Consider the following 19,838-nt stretch of genomic DNA (forward strand, 5'->3'; position numbering starts at 1 on the left):
GACGCAAGATTGTGATCTGAGCTGAAGTTGGATGCTCAACCGACTGAACCACCCAGGTGCCCCTTCTTTTAATGGAAGCTCTACAGCCAACATAGGGCTTGAACTCCCAACCCTGAGATCAAAAGTCGTATGCTCTACTGACTGAGCCAGCCAAGCACCCCTCTAAGTTATGTTTTAAAGATCACTTTAAACTCTGGGTGATGGGAATCAGGCTGGGATAGGTTAGTAGTGGGTCCTACAACCTCAACTGGGCCCTCCACTCAGCCCTCAAGGCCCCAGGTCTCCTTTATTCAGGAGGCAGGAGTGCCACAGCGACCCGTCACAGAGGAGGCTTGTCCTCTCCTCCCTACTACGACTGAGTAAAGGGTTGGACGTTGGCTGGCAGCAGTCCTGCAGCACTAATGAAGTTTAGGAAGTGCTTAGCTGAAAAGGCCACGGATCGGGTAATTGAATTGGTGTCAGACACATAATGGCTTTGAGAGTCTTTTCTCCCTCATTTGGTAAGAAGAGCCTTTGCCCTCACATCCTCCGTAAAAGCTCAAGGAGAAAAGGATGTTCACCCAGCTATATATCAACCCTGTCTATTCAGCAGGAGTTTTGGGAAACCATATGGAGAAGCACACTTTTTAAGAAGGCTTTGGGGACTGTTAATAGCAGGCTGGGCAGGGCACAGGAAGAGGCTGCGAATGAGTGTGTTCCACAAGATGCTGCCAGGTGATAAAATATTAAAACGAATACCAACCCTCGCTCTTCAAGGAATGGTCTTAATGATTGTGTCAGATATCTGGGCTCTGTGGTCAAATGGACAGTGAGCTTTGGGCTTTATCAAAAATAGTTTAATGGGTGCCATGAATGGATGCCAAGAATGGTTAATGGGTGCCAGGCCCTGTCCTAACCTCTTATGCATCATCTCATTTAAGCCTCCTAACAATCCAACAAGGGAGGCACTATTCTCGTCCCCATTTTACAGGTGAAGAAACCGAGGCTTGCCTAAGATCACACAGTTGTGATGTAGTGAAGCTTGGCTTGCAATCTAGGATTGGGGTTCTAACACCAGTGGGTTTTTTTTTCTTCTTTGATAAAAAACTTACAGGGAAACAGAGTATGTCCATGGACAGTAAAAGGTAGTACTCAAGAGTTTACAATGAGTTAACTCCGTCCCACCAATCCAGACCCTACTCCAGAGGCAGTCAGCATTGCTGGCTTCTTGTACTGCCTTCCGGCTATACAGATTACACACACAGATACATATGTGTTTGTATGTCTACACATGAGTACACAAATGGTTGTGTGTTACCTACCCTATCTGTGCCTTGTTTTCTTGACTTCGACTCCTTAGGACTTTCGAGACTTTTCTGGTTTTTTGGCCTTTCTGTATGTTTTGCCATCGGTAACAATGTTGCCACAAGCATCCTCAGGCAAATGGCTCCGCAAATGTGTGTGAGCGACACGGTGCTTTTGACCACAAGAGCAAGATGATCTGCAGGGACAGTTGGGGTCATTCACTAGTCATTGGCTCAGGGACCACACTTCTATCCTCTCCAGGGTACTGGGGATGGCAACCAGGGAGCCATATAGGCTTTGAGACATCCCGTATGTACAACCTTTAGGTTTGATAGTGACAGACTTCACCACCCGGTGCCCCAGGGACATTTCTGAATGAAGACAAGAATGTGGGTAGCAGAAGTTCCTCTCTGCAGCCACCATCTCATCACAACCCCCTTGGGGAAGCCAGGAATTGTAAGGGTCATGTGTTAAGCCTGCTGCGCCAGGCAGGTGGAGCCCCATCATGCCTGGTTCACTTAAGGAGGCGGGGCTGAAGCCCAGAGATGAAGCAGCTTGCCCAAGGTCACACCGTAAACATGGTGGGGAGGCCAGTGGGTTGGGGCTTCTGTCTCCTCTGCACTGCTCCCTCCATTCCCCCATCTTGGCTCAACGAGTTCTGATTAACAGAGCTTTGCCTCTTCTCTAGCTTGTCCTAAGGCTTGAAAAGTCCCTGAAGCCACTTCTGGGCCTGGGGGACAGGGTGCGGGCTGCCCTTTTGGCACCTGTTTGCCTTCCCTTCCCTAGGGTGAAGCTGGCTTTTTGTCTCATGAGGTTGGTGTTTTGTATATAAACTGCTGCTATCTTAGTATCAGTTAGGACGTCTTTGGTGGTGACAAACAACCCCCAAATTATACTGGCTTCATACCCGGATTTATTTTGTACTTACTCATGTACTCCCTGACTCAGGCCTCTCCCCATGCCAGCCGTTCTCTGTAGTGACTCAGTGCCCCCATGCGCTTTCATCTTGTGGCTTACCACCACAGTGGGTGGCCTCCGTGACTGCTGTGGGGTGGGGGCGGGGCTGGGGAGGGAGCGTGGAGCACGGGAGGATCACACACTCACTCTTGAATGCCTCTGTCACTTCCACTCATAGCCCACTGGCCGGAACTAGGCATGTGGCCACACCTAATTGCAAGGGCCTGGGCAGCGTGGAGGTGGACGTGTCATGTGTGTAATTCTGAGCAATACGTGTCTCTGCCAAGTCCTCAGGCTTGGGGGGGGCGGTGGGCGTGCAGGTAAACACGGGCTGCATTAAGCAGGGCAATGACCACAGGCCTGTGGGGGCTGATTGTGAATAACGGATCTGGGGACTGGTGGTAGCTTTTAGGTGCTCCTCAATTGCTGATTCAGCTGCAGAGGACTTGTATTTTTCTTAACCGTCTTCCTGTCCACTGAAACACATGTGCAGAGAACTCCACGCAGCAAATGTAGAGCTTAACTTTGGTAAATTCATTATAAGGCACATATATAAGCTTGAGTCTGCCTGCCGGGGCAAGAAGCAGAACGTAACAGAGTTAACTGTTACAACTTTTGGACTCAGACTCTATGCCACCAAACTTGAGTCTAATGGAGCTTTGGAAAAATGAAGCTTTGAATTTCAGAGGTACAGTGCTCCACTTTCTGCTGAGGCTGTCTAATCTCGACAAGGAACTTGCGCTATAAGGAGCCGGAGGGAGTGAGGAGGCCCTCTCCCCCACAGAGAATGCGTGGATGGGGCGCGGGGAGCCTGTGGCTGGCCGGCCAGCAGCCTGGGGGACGGTAGCCAGGCTCTCCCCGTCTGCCCTCACTGTGCACTTGGTTCCTGGGTCAGCCTGCTTCTTGTGGCCCCAGTGCTCCCCGGGAATGCATCTGCCCTGAGAGGCCACCACACCCACCACGAGGCCTCTCCTTCAGGCCCAAATGCAGCTTAGAGGTCAGCCTGACCCCGGGGACTCCCAGCTCCGGGCAGAAGCCCCATTACCCCTGCCAAGGTATGTGTCAGCCTAGAAGCAGCACTCCGTGTTTTGGTAACTTGTAAAAGCCTAATCCTAGAAAGACTGCGTGTTCCTGGCGGCTGGCTCACCCCGCCTCCGGGGAGCCTGCCGCACCTGCTGGGAGGCAGTACTGGGTGGGACCCTCCCCCCACCCCCATCTAGATCTGTCACTGCATATTTCCAGGCCCAGGTCAGACTCGGGCGAGTATGGCTTTCTCCCCTCTCCACACCCTGGTCTCCTGCACCCATGAAGCTGCCGACCCAGTTTCTGATGGGAAAGTGAGGATCTCTGCGCAAAGTCAGATGAGAGGAGAGGAAGCAAACACTGTGCTGCCTTAACATAACGCAGACACGACCCTCCTTCTGAGCGAGGGGTGAGGAACCTGGGCCTTCCCACTCAGAGCGTTTGGAACAAACTCCCAAAATACCAGAGGCTCAGTACGAACCTCCTTTGCTGTCACCAGGAGGAAGGATGAATCATACCCAACACGCGATTTCCCTCGTCCCCAAACACTGCATGGATACTTACATTTAGTGGCATTTTACATGTGCAAGGTATTTTTTAAGAAATTCTTTTCTCTCTGTCTTTTTTTCTAAACCAAAACACCAGCTGTAAAACCCACGGCTTCCTTCCCCTCTAGGTCTGCCGCAGTAGGAGGCGGCAGCGGCAGACGGCCGGCCCCCTGTGCTCTGAGTCAGGCCTCCCTCTCGGCGGCTTGCTGCCTGCAAAACAAACTTAAAAGCTGGTGAATGGCACTTAGGGGCCCACAAGCACGCAGGGAGGCCTAAAATATTTGCAGAGCACACACTCTGCTCACAGAATGAAAGGCCACTATGTAAATAGCTGGGCTCTGTCGGGGTGAGGCATCTTCAAAGCGGCTTCTGCTTGTCACATCAAGCCAGCAAGGATGCAAAGACATTCATTCAAAAGCAGCACGCAGGAACCACACCACGACTTCCTGGCCCCAGAAGGTAGACTCAGAAAGGGACCACAGCCTGGAGTCCCGTGTTTCTTTTCCTCGCCCTTTCTCCTGCGCTGCACAGTGCACAGGGTGGTTTTGTGAGATGGCTTACAATGTCAGCTTTCAGGGCTGGGCAGACATGATCAGTTTTCTCTCTTCTGGCAGGGGAAGGCTTTTCTGGAAGACGCTCAAAAGGCAACCATAGTTACTAATGGAGCATGGCAAAGCATGAGACAGAGGTAGTTATTACCCAGGCTTGACAAAAAAAGGAACGTGGGATGGTTTTTGCATCAAGCCACAAATACTAATTCCAAAGACTCCCAGGTGAGTGCAGGAGCGGCCCAGACACACGTGATACCCCCTTGCAGCATCCCCCGCGACTCCCAGAAGTCCCACACCAACGTGAAAACCGCCAACAGCCCTGTGACCACACGGAGGCTGCGAGCCAAAATCCAGGCAGAATTTTCACTAACCACATTGTCCACTGGGATGCGTTTAGAAGAATATTCTTGGATTTCACACCATTTGTGTTGGCCCCTCTGAACCAGAATAGGACAGACAGCCCCCAGAAAGGAAAGAAATAGTTTTGTTTTACTCTGCCCCTTTGTCAGTGATGATCTTCCACCCGGGGAAGGCAGGAATGGTCTTCCGGTCAGGCACAGCCTCATCTCATTCTCCTTTTTCTGCCTCTCTCCAAAGCAACAATGACCGTGATTTCCAGTATGCACCACAGTGAAAGAATGGCTAAAGGTGCACACTGTTTCTTCAGATGTTTAATTGCTGGAGGAACCTCAACTGGTACAAAAGGTAAGGGGGTGGGGAATGGCTGCTCAAAGGTCTGCAGACTACCCTGGGTTCCCCAGCCTCACCAGAGTCCAAGAGTGGAGCAGAAGAAACGTTGGCTGGTTCAGAAATATCCCAGGTAATCCTCAGTAGGCATGAACACCTGAGCTAAGCAGGCGTAGATCCACAGAGGAAGCTGCCAGTACCCAAGTGGGAGGCTGAGGATGTCACATTTACCTTGAGTGATGGACAAGGCTGAGCCCTTGGATAGAGGGCTCTTCGTGCGAATACATTGGCCAAGGGGCCAATGAAAAGAGGGTGGAGGCTGAAGGAGAGGAAAACCACTCTCCAGACTCGGGGCAGCACGTCTCTCTGGACATTACTGTTCAATAAGAAACACATGCTAACCTCAGATAGCTGCTGCAAGAAGATATGGCCTTACTGGAACTGGCTAAAGAAGGAACTAGAAAGACAAAATAGTCTGAGCTAGGAAAGGAGATATAAAGACTGCTGGCTAAAATCAGATAACATAAAGTACCAAAAAAAGAGAAGAGCCAGATCAAAGCTGCGTTTGAAGAGAGTAAGGGCAAAACTAAGAAAGAGCCTGTTAACCACGGAGGGGAAGAGGCCACAAACTTCTGGTTCTCAAGGTCCCTCTATCCTCTTGAAAGTTACCGAGGACAACAAAAAGCTTTAGTAGCTCTTGGTATGTCTATAGAAGAAATTAAGATGGAGAAACTTTTAAGACATTTATTAAAAAGTTATTTTAAAACAATAATCTCTCTGAATGTGAACATAAATAACATTACTAATGAAAAATAACCGCGTTTAAAATTTTTAAATGAGAGTCACAGGCTTTTTGCAGATTGTTTTAATGTCTACCTAAACAGAAGACAGTTCTATTCTCATTGCTGCTGCTTTACTTTTTACTGAGTTATAATTACTGTATTAGTTTGAGGTGTACAACATATTGATTTGATATGTGCATATAAGGCAAGAGATCATAATGATCTAGTTAACATCCATCAGCACATGTCGCTACAAATTTGTGATGAGAACTGTTAATATCTACTCTCTTAACAGCTTTCAAATACCCAATATGATAATATTAACTATGATCACCATGTGATACATTACATCTCCAGAACTTACTTATAACATGATGGGATTTTGTACCTTTAGACCACTACCCCCCACCACTTCTGGCAACTACCTCTCTGATCTGTGTCTGTGGTGTCTCTTTTTTGTTTGTTTTTTAAGATTCCACATATAAGTGAGATTATAAGATCTGTGTGTTTCTTTCTGACCTATTTTATTAAGCATAGTGGCCTTCAAGTCTATCATACATGTTGTCCTAATCGGCAAGATTTTTTCTTAATGGCTGAAAAATACCCCAACGTGTATATAGACTACATTTCTTTACTCATTCAGCCTTCAGTGGCCACTAATGTGGTTTCCAGTATCTTGGCTACTGTAAGTAATGCTGCAATAAACAAAAAAAACTGTACGTACCTTTTCAAATTAGTATTTTTGTTTTCTTCAGATAAATACCCAGAAGTTGAATTGCTGGGTCATATGGTAGTAACATTTTTAATTTTTTTGAGGAACCCCACAGTTTGCCACAGTGGCTGCACAAACTTACATTCCCAACAGTGCACAAGGGCTCTCTTTTCTCCACATCCTTGCCAACACTCATTATTTCTTAAAAAAAAAAAAAATTTTTTTTTTAACGTTTATTTATTTTTGAGACAGGGGGAGACGGAGCATGAACGGGGGAGGGGCAGAGAGGGAGACACAGAATCGGAAGCAGGCTCCAGGCTCTGAGCCATCAGCCCAGAGCCCGACGCGGGGCTCAAACTCACGGGACTGCGAGATCGTGACCTGAGCTGAAGTCGGACGCTTAACCGACTGAGCTACCCAGGCACCCCAAAGCTCATTATTTCTTGTCTTTTTGATACCAGGCATTATAACAAGTATGAGGCGATATCTCATCGTGGTTTTGATTTGCACTGCCCTGATGATGAGTGATGTTGAACACCTTTTCTTGTGCTGTCTGTTGGCCACTTGTGAGTCTTTGGAAAAAATGTCTGTTCAGATCCTCTGCCCACTTCTTTATATGTGTATTTGCTGTTGAATTATGAGTTCCTTATATATTTTGGATATTAACCCCTTATCAGATATGGTTCACAAATATTTTCTCCCATTCAGTATGTTGCCTTTTCATTTTGTGATGGTTTTCTTCAGTGTGCAGAAGCTTTTTAGTTTGATGCAGTCCCATTTGTTTACTTTTGCATGTGTTGCCTTGGCTTTTGGTGTCAAAGCCAAACAAACATCACCAAGATGCATGGCAGGGGACTTGCTGCCTAGTTTTCTTCCAGGAGTTTTATGGTTTCAGGTCAGTCTTTAATCCATTTTGAGTTAATTTTTGTGTATGGTGTAAGAGTGGTCCGGTTTATTCTTTTGCATGTGGTCGTCCAATGTTCCCAGCTCCATTTATATTCTTGTCTCCTTTGTTGTAAATTAACTGACCATATAGAAGTGGGTTTACTTCTAGGTTCCTTATTCTGCTACATTGATCTATGTGTATTTTTATGCCAATACCATACTTTTAGCCTTTCACCACTGAGTATGATGTTAGGTGTAGACTTGTCATTATGACCTGGATTTTGTTGAGGTACATTCTCTCTATACCCACCTTGTTGAGAATTTTTACCGTAAGTGGATGTTGAATTTTGTCAAATGCTTTCTGCATCTATCGAGATGACCATATTTCTATCCTTCATGTTGTTAATGTGGTATGTCCCGTTGATTGATTTGTAGGTGTCGAACCATCCTTGCATTCCCTGAATAAATCCCACTCTATTATGGTTTATGATCTAATGTTTTGTTGAATTTGGTTTGCTAATATTTTGTTGAGAACTTCTGTATCTGTGTTCACCAGGGATATTGGTCTGTAATTGTGGTGTCCTTTTCAGATTTTGGTATCAGGGTGATGCTGGCCTCATAAAATGAGTTTAGAAGTGTTCCCTCCTCTTCTGTTCTTTGGAAGAGTTTGAGAAAGATTGATGTTTATTCTTCTTTAAACTTTGGTAGACTTCTCTGGTCCTGGGAAGTTTGTCATGACTGATTCAATACATTCAAGTTTTTAGTTCTTGATTCAGTCTTGGTAGCTTGTATGTTTCTAGGAATGTATCCATTTCTTCTAGGTTGTCCAGTTCATTGGCATAGTATTGCTCATAGTAGTCTCTTAAGATCCTTTGTAGTTCTGTGATATCAGTTGTACGATGTCTTTCATTTGATTCTATTCATTGGAGTCCTCTCTTTTCTTGGTCGTTCTAGCTAAAGATTTGCCAATCTTGTTTATTTTCTCAAAGAACCAGATTTTAGTTTCATCAGTCTTCTCTATTGTCTTTTTTGTCTCATTTTCCTTCATGTCCACCCTGAACTTTGCTATTTCCTTCCTCTACCAACTTTGGGCTTAGTTTATTCTTTTTCCAATTCCTTGAGATGTAAAGTAGGGCTTTTGAATTCTTATTTGCTAATACATGCATTCATTCTCTGTGGATTTTTTTTTCTTTGACTCTGGTTGTTTGGTAGCATGTTTTTAAATCTCCACATTATCTGTGAATTTTCCAGTTTCCCTCTTATAATTGATTTCTAGTTTCACACCACTGTGATTAGAAAATGTGATTGTGACAGGATTTCAAACTTCTTAAATTTATTAAGCCTTGTTTTGTGGCCTAACTATAAGAATTAGTTAAAGGATACACAAGATAAAATGTAAAACGTGATATCAAAACCAGTGTAATGGAGGGAGTAACAACATAGAGCCCTAGGGTGCACTCAAACTCAAGTTGTTATCAACTTAAAATTGACTATTATTGTAAGTTGTCATATGTAAGACTCATGGGAACCACAAAGCAAAAACCTACAGTAGAAACACAAAAGATAAAGAAAAGGAATGGAAGTATATAACTATAGAAAAATCACGAAATTGCAAAGGAGAAAAGCAAGAGAAGAAAAAGGAAGAAAGGAACCGCAAAACAGCCGGAAAACTGAACAAACGGTCACAAGTACATACGTATCAACAAAACACAACTGGACAAAGTTCTTATTGCCATTGTTTAAGCCACCCAGAGTGTACTTTGTTACGCCAACCCGGGGCAACACACGGGACACTCTATTTTATATTTTTGTACTATATGACATCTTTATAATGACTATGTATATTACTTCTATAATCAGAGCACCTGCCTCCAACTTCTGATTTTGAAAAAAGAAATGAGAGAAGAGACAGATGAGAGGACAAAGGTACCTCCCAGGCATGGCTATCACAGAACTGGTTTTATTCCTCATTGGTAAATACGGACCTTCCTCCTTGCTACTTGCTGGGTCCCAGCCCCACCTCCACCCAAACCTGCCCTGTGTGGTCAGCTTGCCTTGAGGGGACCACTAGCCTGGTGGCTGCTCTAGCTGAGAAGACCGCTGGGCCTGGATACCCTAGGTCACAACTAGGGTCTGGTGTACAAGATGTCACCATAGCCATCTCCCTTCATTCCACACATCTGGTTCAGGCCTAGGTAAGCAGGCCAAGTGTGGTGTTTCTAACCATCTCCCCCCACAAACTGGAAAGCCCAACAAACCTGCAGTAAGAATGCCTGCAAGCAGCTGGCACGCTTACACAAGCTCTGGCCCCTCATTCACAGGGCCGGCTCTGTAGTGCCTGCTTAAAAGCCACAGTAGAATGGCAAACCGCCCTGGGAGTCCCTGTAAAACAGAATTCTTGCAACAATTTTTCCCCTGGGAAGACGTCTTGCTTCTGTCGGGGGTGCCTACTGTTGGGGGTGTCGGGGTGGTAACCAGCAGTGGTGGAGCAGAGGCCCAGGAGAGGAGGGCACAGACTTGCAGGGGTCAAGGCCACCAAAGGGGGCGGGGAAGTTTAGGATAGCAGCGCTCTGTAAGACAACACGCTCTGATCCCGGTCAAATCCGCTGAGCCGGATCCAGCCCTCTCGGCAGAACTGCTCAGAGGCCACCGATTTTCTGGCAAGTTGCAGGCTTCGATCCCTGAGGAACGCAGCCATCCCTTGGGCCATTAACCTACCTGGAAGGGCCTGCAAGGGATCAGAACCCCGTTTAGAACTGCAGAGAGGTTAAGGAAAAGAAATCTTGACATAGAGGTGGTAGGTCTAAGTACTCAGAAAATAGCCACACTGACTTCAACTTCTGTTTCCGCAGGTTTCCGGAATACAGGAGGAGCTGGGGAAAGGACTAGCATTTGAAAGCACCTACTCTGTACTGCGCTGTAACTGCAGCACATCATTTGACCTTCCCGACGTGCAGGGGACAGGTATTCCTCCACTCATACCTGAGACCAAAGGTCAGAAAGGTGAAGTCACTCGCCCAAGGGCTAATGGAGAACAATGGCAGAAAGACAGCCCAACAAACCTGATGAAATTAATGGAGTTCATGTCTGCTTTCTCACCTGTTAAGTGCAGACGATCCCTTTTTTCTGTGGAGGTTTAGAGGAGGTGACGTGTGTAATGTGCCCAGCTAATCCTGAGGCAGCCTGATGGGCCCAAGGGAGCCGGGAGGACTCTTGGCCCTTGCCCCCTTTCTCAAGCCCAAAAAGGAAGGTGAGCAGAGGTATGAGCGCGAGGCTAGGGCTGGTTCAGTCCTTGCATCACATGACCGTAGTCATGTGATAGTTACTTATTGTTACTTACCCCTTCTATAGTTCAGCTACTCAACTGTGAACAAATGAATGATAGGCATATGCCTTATGGGGGGTGGGGGCATGAGGGTCAGGTAAGTTTTCGGTCCCTGATGCGGCTCTGGAGGTGACTTCCCAGTTTTTTCTCACTTAAAAAAAAAAAATCGTTAACAATTTATTCAAGGTGTCACAACAAGCAAATACACACACACTGTCCTGGCAGAGAATAACTTGTTTTCTTAATTCAGTTCTATTTCAGAGCAACCCGATTAGTCCTTCTTGAAAACTTCTTGAAAACATGTTGAAAACTTCTTGAAAACATGTTTTACGTTGAATGTTCTTACTTCCTCCATGCTGGCTCTTCACCCCACTAGAATAATCTATAATCTTTATGCCTCTCGTACTCTAAACAGCTTTCACGTTCTATATTAATCTCTTAATTACTAATCTTTACGAATTCTCTCCTCTTCCTTTCCAATTTCCAGAATCTCCTGTTGTTTTTCACCCCTGCCTGTGGCTTGGAAGAGTTAAAACTAAAAGGGCCCCTCGACATGTCTTTTTAAGGCCCCTACTCGGTTCTCTAGAGAGGAGCTGAGGCCTTCCCCTGTGACCCTTAAAAGACCCCACACTTTATTTTCTCCAGAGGACTGTCACTTTTGAGCATCCAAAGAGTCCACATGGAAGGGAAAGTGGGCCAAACGTCACTCTGAGGAGACCGGGGGTCTTGCCGTCTTAACCCTTGTTTGCAGTGAGAAACGGTCTACCAAACTCCACACATACCCACCCGAGGTTCCGCAGGAATTGGTGGAAAATACCTCACAAGCAGCGCAGCTGTTCCCTCTGAGGAGCACACGTGGGGGAGGCCAGGCCTGGGAAGAGGGGGTGTTCCCGGGGCTGTGACACACAGCATTCCTTTCCCTTGAAGCATCCAAGCCCGAGAAGCTGCAGTCTCCCCCGGGGACTATGACATAGCCACGGCCGGGAAGGGCCTCACCAAAACAGCAGCGTCCACGCGTCCTTCTCCAGAGGAAACCCCTTCCCAGCCTGTGTGTGAGAACTCTCGCATGTGCCAAGGCTCTACCGCCCCTCCCACCCTTCTGCCAGACAAATACCCCAAAGTCAGCGGTCTGATAGGATGTGTTTATATTTACATGGTACATCTTAAAGCAATGGCTACATTGGTCATACATATTAGAAACCATAAAAAAAAGTTAAGAACTAAAATGTACATCATACACTTGTATATATATTTTTTACACAGAGGTAAAAAGGCTTATTATAAAAAAATCAATACAACAGGTTTTTTTTTTTAGTATACAGGTGAAGAATGAATTATGCTTCAGGCACTTTAATTTGTTAATGTGAGCAAATAGCTGGGGGGTGGGGGGTGGTCAGAGGAAGCTTCCAAACAAATCTTTTGGTTAATGTTTTGTTACCACAGATACAAAAATAAAATCTGAATAATTTCTCTCAAATGATTGACGTCAGTATGGCAAAGCTGACTGGGAAAATACTACACACTGTTCAGCTGCAGTGTGGCAATTAGAGAGAAACGTATTTACATAAATGTCCCCATGGCTGTCCTTGTGCCCTTAACCGCTGCCTTCACAAACCAAAACGTATATGCGAAGTAAGATTCACTAGCATAACTCTTCAAAAGGGTGGAAAAGGACAAGGGGTAAAAAAGATAGAAACAACAAGTAAATAGAGACTACAAACAAAAAGTGGCGGGGACATGTGTATTCTTACTGAAATAAATAGGGGCACTCGGAACTGAGGTCTAACAAAACATACATTAGTGTTGTGCTTTGTAGAGAGGAGACCTTGAGAAAGGCCCTGAGGAAATACCTCAGGATTGGAGAGTGGGGGGCAATGGCCTCTCGACAGCATCTGGAGGCCGGCTGAAGGTTTTCTAGATGTTTTCCAGACTAGGAAGCAGTTCTTTTTTCTTCCATCACCAGACTGACAGCTCTCTGCAACTTTTCCAAACTGGAAGGCCACACCATTCACTCCAACATATGAAAATGTCTACCAACTAACTCGTAAGCACACTGGGTATTTACATCGACGATCTGACTAAAGAAAGGCGGCGGGTGCTCAGATGAGCTGAAAATGTTCCATGAAGGTAAGCATGGCTCGTACTTTCCCAATATGATTGGCAGACTGGAAAAAAGTCTCTTTCCTTGAAGACTGATGCCCTGTGTGCAACAGAGAAGGGATGGGGGGAAGCGGAGACACAGACAGCAGGCTGTGCCCTGAGCTGGCAACTACCACAGGAAGATCATGGCGGGAAGAACGGCCAACTTTGACAAGCCTGTCCCTTATGGTCTCCATGACGTTCTGATTGTACTATGCTAGGTACCACTCACTCTTCACTTTTCTTTCTGCGACAAGATTTGGCTACTCCTTGCAATAGACTAGAAAAATACTCTTTTCCAGCTAATTAGAAGCCTCCTACATGGCAAGGTGACAGGTAGACCCAGACTGCTGACCTAACCATCTGTGCACCCAAATTGGCAAGTCTGGGTTTTTGAGATGCAGGAGAAAGACACTTAGGCATTGGAAGGGTTTTTACATATGGCCTTGTTTTTTTCCCCCAAGTATAAACAAAGCATTTGGTGATGTGAGATTCAGTCCAGGATGAAAACAAGAACAGAAACCCACAAACAAAATGCAACCCACCACTCTTCATATTTATGACATTTAAAATTTCCCCCCATTAAGCGAAAATAGCCAGTGGGGGTGTGGGAGGAAGCTCCTTCTAATTTTCTTTACCACAACTTCAGTGTTTCTCAACTGGAACTCTTTGGAGAACACTGGTTTGTGTGTGAATAGTCTATCTTGTTTGCAAAACAATGAGCAGAACTTCATTAGTGTTTTCTTCTAATATTGCTAAATTTTTAGAAGTGGTGGTGACACAGTTTTAAAAAGTTCTACTTTAGGGGTAACTGGGGAAGCTCAGACAAACCTGAAATCCCCTTTTTCTACCCCTGGTCTAAGAGGATGCAATGCAGTTTATGGAATTTCCTGATTCACACAAGTTAATCTGAAGTTAAGGCTCAATTCTCATTTTTGTGGGTGAATGTTTTGTATCAGTAAATAATTGTCAGGTTTTTAGGGGGAGGGCACAGGAAATGTTTATGGGCTCCAAACAGAAACTGCAGCTTACTTGGCAAATTTGGGTTTACAAAAGTTAAAGCGATCTTGTTTTGTGGTAGACGTTTGTTAACTAGCTCACCTCCTATACATAATGTGACTGCAGGTTACAATACTTCTGGTAGGGTTTCATCATTCTGACGTTACCTATCTGCAGGAATCCGCTGCTCCTTAGCAACCGGCAAGCCGACCCATGAGAAAGATCTCCTAGAAAACCAACTACAAAACCCACCCCAAATCAGCAGTTCCGACTGCAGGTGCCTCTGCGCTGGAAGAGGTGGGTAGGAAAGACAAGAAATCAACACATGTATAAGACAGTTAGCTTGATTACAGATTGGTAATAGTACACAAATGTCTGTGCGGAGGTTCCTTTCCTTAGAACACCGTGTGCCTGCGTGTATGGGTGTGTGGTTGACGCAGAGTGGGTGGCTGGTGGGGGCTGCGTGGGGAGAGGGGAAAGTGCAGAGTTCACTAGGGGGGCTCCCCAGGCTGGAATAGCGCCTCAAGGTACCAGGGAGCAAGAAAGAAGGTGAGAGTATGTCAGAGACAAGTTCCCCTGTGGCTGTGGGAGGAGGAAAGGAGGGAGGGAAACTGAGTCACACGGCCGCTTTGTGCTTCCCCCCGCAGCACCTGCACATCACCCCGCAGTGGTAGCAGGCCCGCAGGGGCAGGTAACAGCACATACAGGGGGCCAGGAAAGACAAGGCAATAAGAGCCATCCACCGGAGGCAAAACTTCTCGTCGCTAGTATCGCACGAGCACGGGTCTGTATAGTCTCCCTCGGGGTCCGACATACAGTGATAGAGCATGCTGTCCGCACACCACATACAGCTCACCCGGCGGATGCAAGTTCTCACAGAGTCGGGCGCGTCCTGACAGTGGCCCCTCCGGTTTTCCTCGTGGTTGAACATGTCCCTGCAGTACTCGCACCGGGAGCGCTCGCCGTCCTCCTTCCGCCTCCGGGACTTGCCCCGGGACGGCTGGGTCTTGATCACGCCGCCCCCGCGCCCTTTGGGGTCCTCGCCGAGGCCGAAGTCCGAGGAGTCCACGTAGGGGTAATTGTAGTCGTGCTTGGGGACCTCGCCCTTGGCGAACCGCACGTAGGAGTCGGCGTCCTCTGAGGCGTCGGGGGATTTGCCCCGCACTGGCGCGTGCCGGTAGTCCTCGTAGCCGGTCAGCCAGATCTTCTCCCTGGGGTTGATGCGCACAATCTCCTCGTCGTCGTCCGGGAAGCTCACCTGGCGGTAAGGCCTTGGCATCGGCTGCCCGGGGGGAAAAGGAGACATGGTTGTATAGCCGCGCCGAAAAGAGAAAAAACGCTCCACTAGGTACCTTTCGCCTTGACAAAGACATTTCTGGAAGAAACTCACTGCTCCTATAACTACTGAACATCCCCTGGGTTGAAGGTGTATTTCAAATTGTGATCCTTGATCCATTCCTGGGTCAGGAGATCTTTTTTCCCTTTTGTGGAAGTACTACCATAGAGGGGGGAAAGTGTGCGTATGGGAAAAAATGCACTCTGAATTTTCGACAGCTAAACACACCTAGCTCAAGAAGCAGAACTTGAGAGACCTCCCTAGGACACTGCCCCCCTCCCTTGAGTTCCCTTCTACGCCTCAGGGGTGGGAGGACCACTATCCTGATTTCTAACAGATTAGTTTCACCTGTTATTGTACAGTGTGTTCTTTTCTAAGACCTGCTTTTTTCCCAATGAAACAAAAATACTGGAGTGCACTGCATGTTACAAGGGTAGCATATGTGGGTTATCTGTGTGTAGGGAATATCTGCATTCCAGGTCACAATACAAGATACATTTTGCACCGTGGGTCATGTTCAAAATAGCAAAAAGGGATACCAGCAGCTATGATACAAGTACCTTGTCATCTGGTTGGAAAATATAGAAAGGGTAGGAGTGCCGATCTGGAGGCGGACTGCCTGGGTTTGAATCCCACCAGGATCTCACAGATGGTCAAGCGCAAGCTGGAATGTGAGCTCAGGCAAGCTGGACCGTAGAGCCATGCTCCCTTGCCTTCAAAGCCCCCAGATCTGCATTCTCCCCCCCAGGGTGACACCGGCATCTCTGTGGGTCGGTAAGGCTGCCTCCCCCGGAGCACCCTCGTTGTGGCAGTGTGAGATCTTCTACTCCTGAGGTCCTCCGAACGGCTCTGAGGGAGCCCACCAGAGTAAAGCCGCAGACTCAGATTCTCTCTCAGCACAGGGCTACCTCGAGAACGACGAGAATCTGTGCAGCATGCACACACAACTGTCACACAGGATGCGGCTGACACCTGTTGCCATTACCGTGATTAGAATATTGCCATAGAATTTATCTCATGGCAATTACATTTATCCATCACTCCCACCAGACTGTGAGCTCCTAGAGGGCAGGGGCCATGCCTCACACATGTTGCCTAATTCCTGTTAGATTCTTGACAGTTTTGCAGAAAATCACAATCTTAGATTAATAAAAACAAATTTTGGGAGCAGAAAGAGATTTTGCTAATTATTTTGTGAAGTAAGGTGATTCCAAGGGTCAATTCCCCTCTCTAGCTACCATAATGTGATTTTGTCTTTTATATATATATATATAATATATAAATGTTTATTTTTGAGGGAGAGGGGCAGAGAGGGAGACAGAGGATCTGAAGCGGGCTCTGTGCTGAGAGCCCGATGCAGGGCTTGAACCCACAAACTGTGAGACCATGACTTGAGCCCAAGTCGGATGCTTAACTGACTGAGCCACCCAGGCACCTCTGCCCCTCTCCTGCTTGTGTTCTGTCTCTCAAAAATACATAAACGTTAAAAAAAATTTTTTTTAATGCCAAAATATTAGGAAGCACACAAAATTTTTTAGAGTCTTATAAATCTAGCTTTATGTTAAAAAAAAAAAACAAAACAAACTAAACCAAAACAACCCTGTGCTCCTTTTTTCTTTCCAAAGCACACCGGTGGCCACATCACCCCCACGGGCACCAGTCCATGCCCCACAGTTCGGGAGCCTGCTCTGCCAAACAGCCGCTTGGTAAATATTTGTTGAATCACTGAATGCCAGACTCCAGCTACATCCCCCCAAGCAAGCCTGGGCCTGTAACCCGCGATGCCAGGGTGCCTGAGCCAAGCGGACAGCATTCTTTAGTCCCTATCCTGGCTCTGGGCTTTCACACAAAGCCAGGAAGCCCTCTGGACAGAGGAACTCAGGAGATAGCATAGCCCCGTGGAGAACCCACGCCTGCATTTGAGACTTGTTCCATCAAGGACTTTCTCTCTCTAAACCTCAGCCTTCTCTTCCATCAACCGGGGAGGCCCAGGACCTGCCCTGTGGGATAATTTGTGAGGACTCAATGAGATTAAGCACACGGAAGGTTTAGCAAGGGGTCTGGCACACAGAAAACTAAGGACGAGCTGCCGTCACCACCGTCAATACGGGGAACAGAGAAGGCCTGGGCTCGAGCAGCGGGCTACATGGAAGGAGGAGGAGGCTGTTCCAGATCAGGAACCATCCACACCTTGCCCTCAAAGGAACCAGACTGCCGCGCACCTGTTCGAGGTGATAGTGGTCCGTGGGGTATGGGTCATGGAGGTGGCCCAGGGTGTAAATCCTCCGGTGCTCACAGGATGTGGGAGAGGAGATTGTCCGAGTAGGTTGTTCCCTCTTCTGGGAGGAATTAGAAGAACTGTCTGTAGCTGTCTGTTTAGAGGGAGGTAACCAAGAGTTAATTAAAATGAAAACAAAAACCAAACCCACATACCAAAACCTAACACGCCGTCTACCCCCCACTCTGGTGTCTTGCCGGACTTCCCGAAATCTGGAGTTTATCTTGGCTGTGGGAAGCACCAGGACCCCTGAAGGGCCAGATTGTCTAAACATGATGTGGCTGGCTCAAGGGGCAGAGAAAGCCAGCCACCAAGACCCTGGAAAAGTTGGGTTTGTTTTCTCAAATGTGGGAGCAGCCACCAGGCTTTGGGGAAAGGGCTCACTACATCAGGCCTCCTGTGGGTACATCCCAGTTTGATCAAGAATGGTTACACCACTGGTAGCCCTGGCTGCAAGGGACTCTGGTGAGCAGAGGAGAAGCATATAAGCCAAGATCAAACCCAAATGTTTCTGTGCGGAGCTGATCCTGGCAAAGTGTCAGAAATAAGGCTACCTCAAGGGTATCGTAGGCTCTGGCTTTCCAGGAAGAGATGTTGTAATCTTTGGGTTGAAGGCAAGCCTTGAGGGTCACTGGAAGCTGGAAGTGACAGAGACAGCTTCACAGAGAATGCAGGCCCCTCTCTTTTGGACCTGAGTGCAGAACTCCTCTCCTGGTAGAGACGAGTTCAGATTGGATCCTCTGTGACAGGGTCTTTGGAAGGTGATGGATCTGATGGACGGTGGCCACCACGTTCCAAACCAAGAATCTTCAGAACCACCCACCAGCCCTCTGCATCCTCAGAGTCACAGATCCTTTTCTTCCCCAAACCAATGAAAAGGTTTTCCTTATATCTAGGTGTCCTATTTTTGGCAAGTATCGACGAACTCCTTCCTGGCTCTCATTTCTCAGTCTTCTATTCCCCTTGTCTCATTTGCTTATTTCTTTTTTTACACCCTCTCCCCCAACTTATTGAGTAACGAATGCCCAGAAAAATGGGACAAGTATTTAGGACAAAGACACCCATATTCCCATTATGCAGCACAACTACATTAATTTTAAAAACTTAGTGGACATGTGTGGCATCCCTTTGGCAACCCAACCCTCCTGATTTTTTTTCTCCAATTCTGTTTGGTCCAAGTGAGACAGAGCTGATGCCCGTTTCTGATCCCTCCATCCAGAGTGACTAATTCAGGTATGGCTACACGGTCCTCTCTGAAGTTAATACGGAGATTTTTCATGGAGAGGTCAGAAAAGATGCCGTCTTTTTCTCTGAAGATCTAAGAGTCCTAAAAGCCTGGAATCCTGGCCAGGCACAGGGAAAGCACCTTCCAGGGAGGAAGTGAAGCAAAACTAAGAGAAGGCAGCCCCTCCACCCCCTCCCAGAGCCATTTGAGCTTGGATCCAGTCAAGGCTGCAGCCTGCGATCTACCCTAGGGTGTCCCAATGGTGTGGGCCGATTCCCTTTGGTAACTTAAGCCCAGATGCATGGGATTCATCACTTGGGTGTGCTTTCCCCTCACTTTTGGCTTCTCCGTGGCAGTTCCGCCCGCATCCCACTCCTGCCTGTGTCCGGCCCTCACTCCTCTCCACAGCAGTGCAAGAGGAACCGGGCACGCAGCGTCTGCTCCTTCTCTGCTCTGCCTCTTGGGAGCCACCTGCCTGGCAAACAGCACGTACTGGCAACCACTCTGGGGACTGTGCGGCCTGCTTGGAGGCCAAGGGCCAACCCACTGTGGGAGGCTTTGGAGGTCCAGCGCCCGTGCCTGGTGGGGCAGGTCTGTTTGATCGAGAGGTCCCAGCCCGAGACGTCTGCTTCCCGCAGATGTCAGCCAGGACTGGCATCCTCACTCATTAAGGGTCTCCTGTCTTTTTTTTCCCCTCAGTAGTTCAGAACTTGGGGAAGAATTGCTATTTACTCCTCAAATCCCAGGAACTGAAAGAAACCAAACTGACGCGCAAGGAGTTTTGACTCTCTTCTGGAGTCTGTCTTGTCTTCGATCTCCTGACCTGCTCTTTCTTCAGGTCTTCAGAGGTACTGACTGAACACACAGGGGAGGGGGTTGTGGACCAGACAGAACAATAAAGCAAAGAGCTCTTAGTCGTCTCAGACTGTGCAAGTGCATAGTGTGCCAGACCCTGGCGACACGGGGGCACGGGTACAGGTAGAATACTGTCTCCACGTCACAGGCCGGAAAACAGACTCTGAGAGACCATGGCGGGGCAGCCACTGCAGAGCAGGACTGAAATGCGGCCCCTGATCAGCAAGCCCAGTGGGATTTCAGTACACAACA

General features: G+C 47.5%; 1 protein-coding gene and 1 long non-coding RNA gene across 4 annotated transcripts in view; one reads left to right on the forward strand and one right to left on the reverse strand.

The window, feature by feature from the left end:
* The first annotated feature begins 102 nt into the window (after nt 1-102).
* On the forward strand, nt 103-19,651 carry LOC115510647. 2 transcript variants are annotated; one of them, XR_003967784.2, is made up of 7 exons: nt 103-4,585; nt 4,961-5,068; nt 9,290-9,402; nt 10,282-10,393; nt 12,718-14,189; nt 14,540-15,156; nt 16,854-19,651. It is a non-coding gene; the product is annotated as an uncharacterized LOC115510647 (long non-coding RNA). The 2 variants fall into 2 exon arrangements; XR_003967786.2 differs by having other exon boundaries at nt 9,290-9,355.
* The window catches only part of SPRED2 (sprouty related EVH1 domain containing 2), a 113,035-nt gene continuing 105,079 nt past the window's right edge, over nt 11,883-19,838 (reverse strand). For both annotated transcript variants that reach the window (XM_030310716.1, XM_030310715.1), the window contains 2 exons: nt 17,451-17,600; nt 11,883-15,174 (listed from right to left, as the gene is read on the reverse strand). In XM_030310716.1, coding sequence (XP_030166576.1) covers nt 14,509-15,174; nt 17,451-17,600 — 816 coding nt within the window. In that variant the 3' untranslated portion in view covers nt 11,883-14,508. The remainder of the gene's footprint in view (nt 15,175-17,450; nt 17,601-19,838) is intronic.

This window comes from Lynx canadensis, chromosome A3 (assembly GCF_007474595.2).
Source record: "Lynx canadensis isolate LIC74 chromosome A3, mLynCan4.pri.v2, whole genome shotgun sequence".
NCBI lineage: Eukaryota > Metazoa > Chordata > Mammalia > Carnivora > Felidae > Lynx > Lynx canadensis.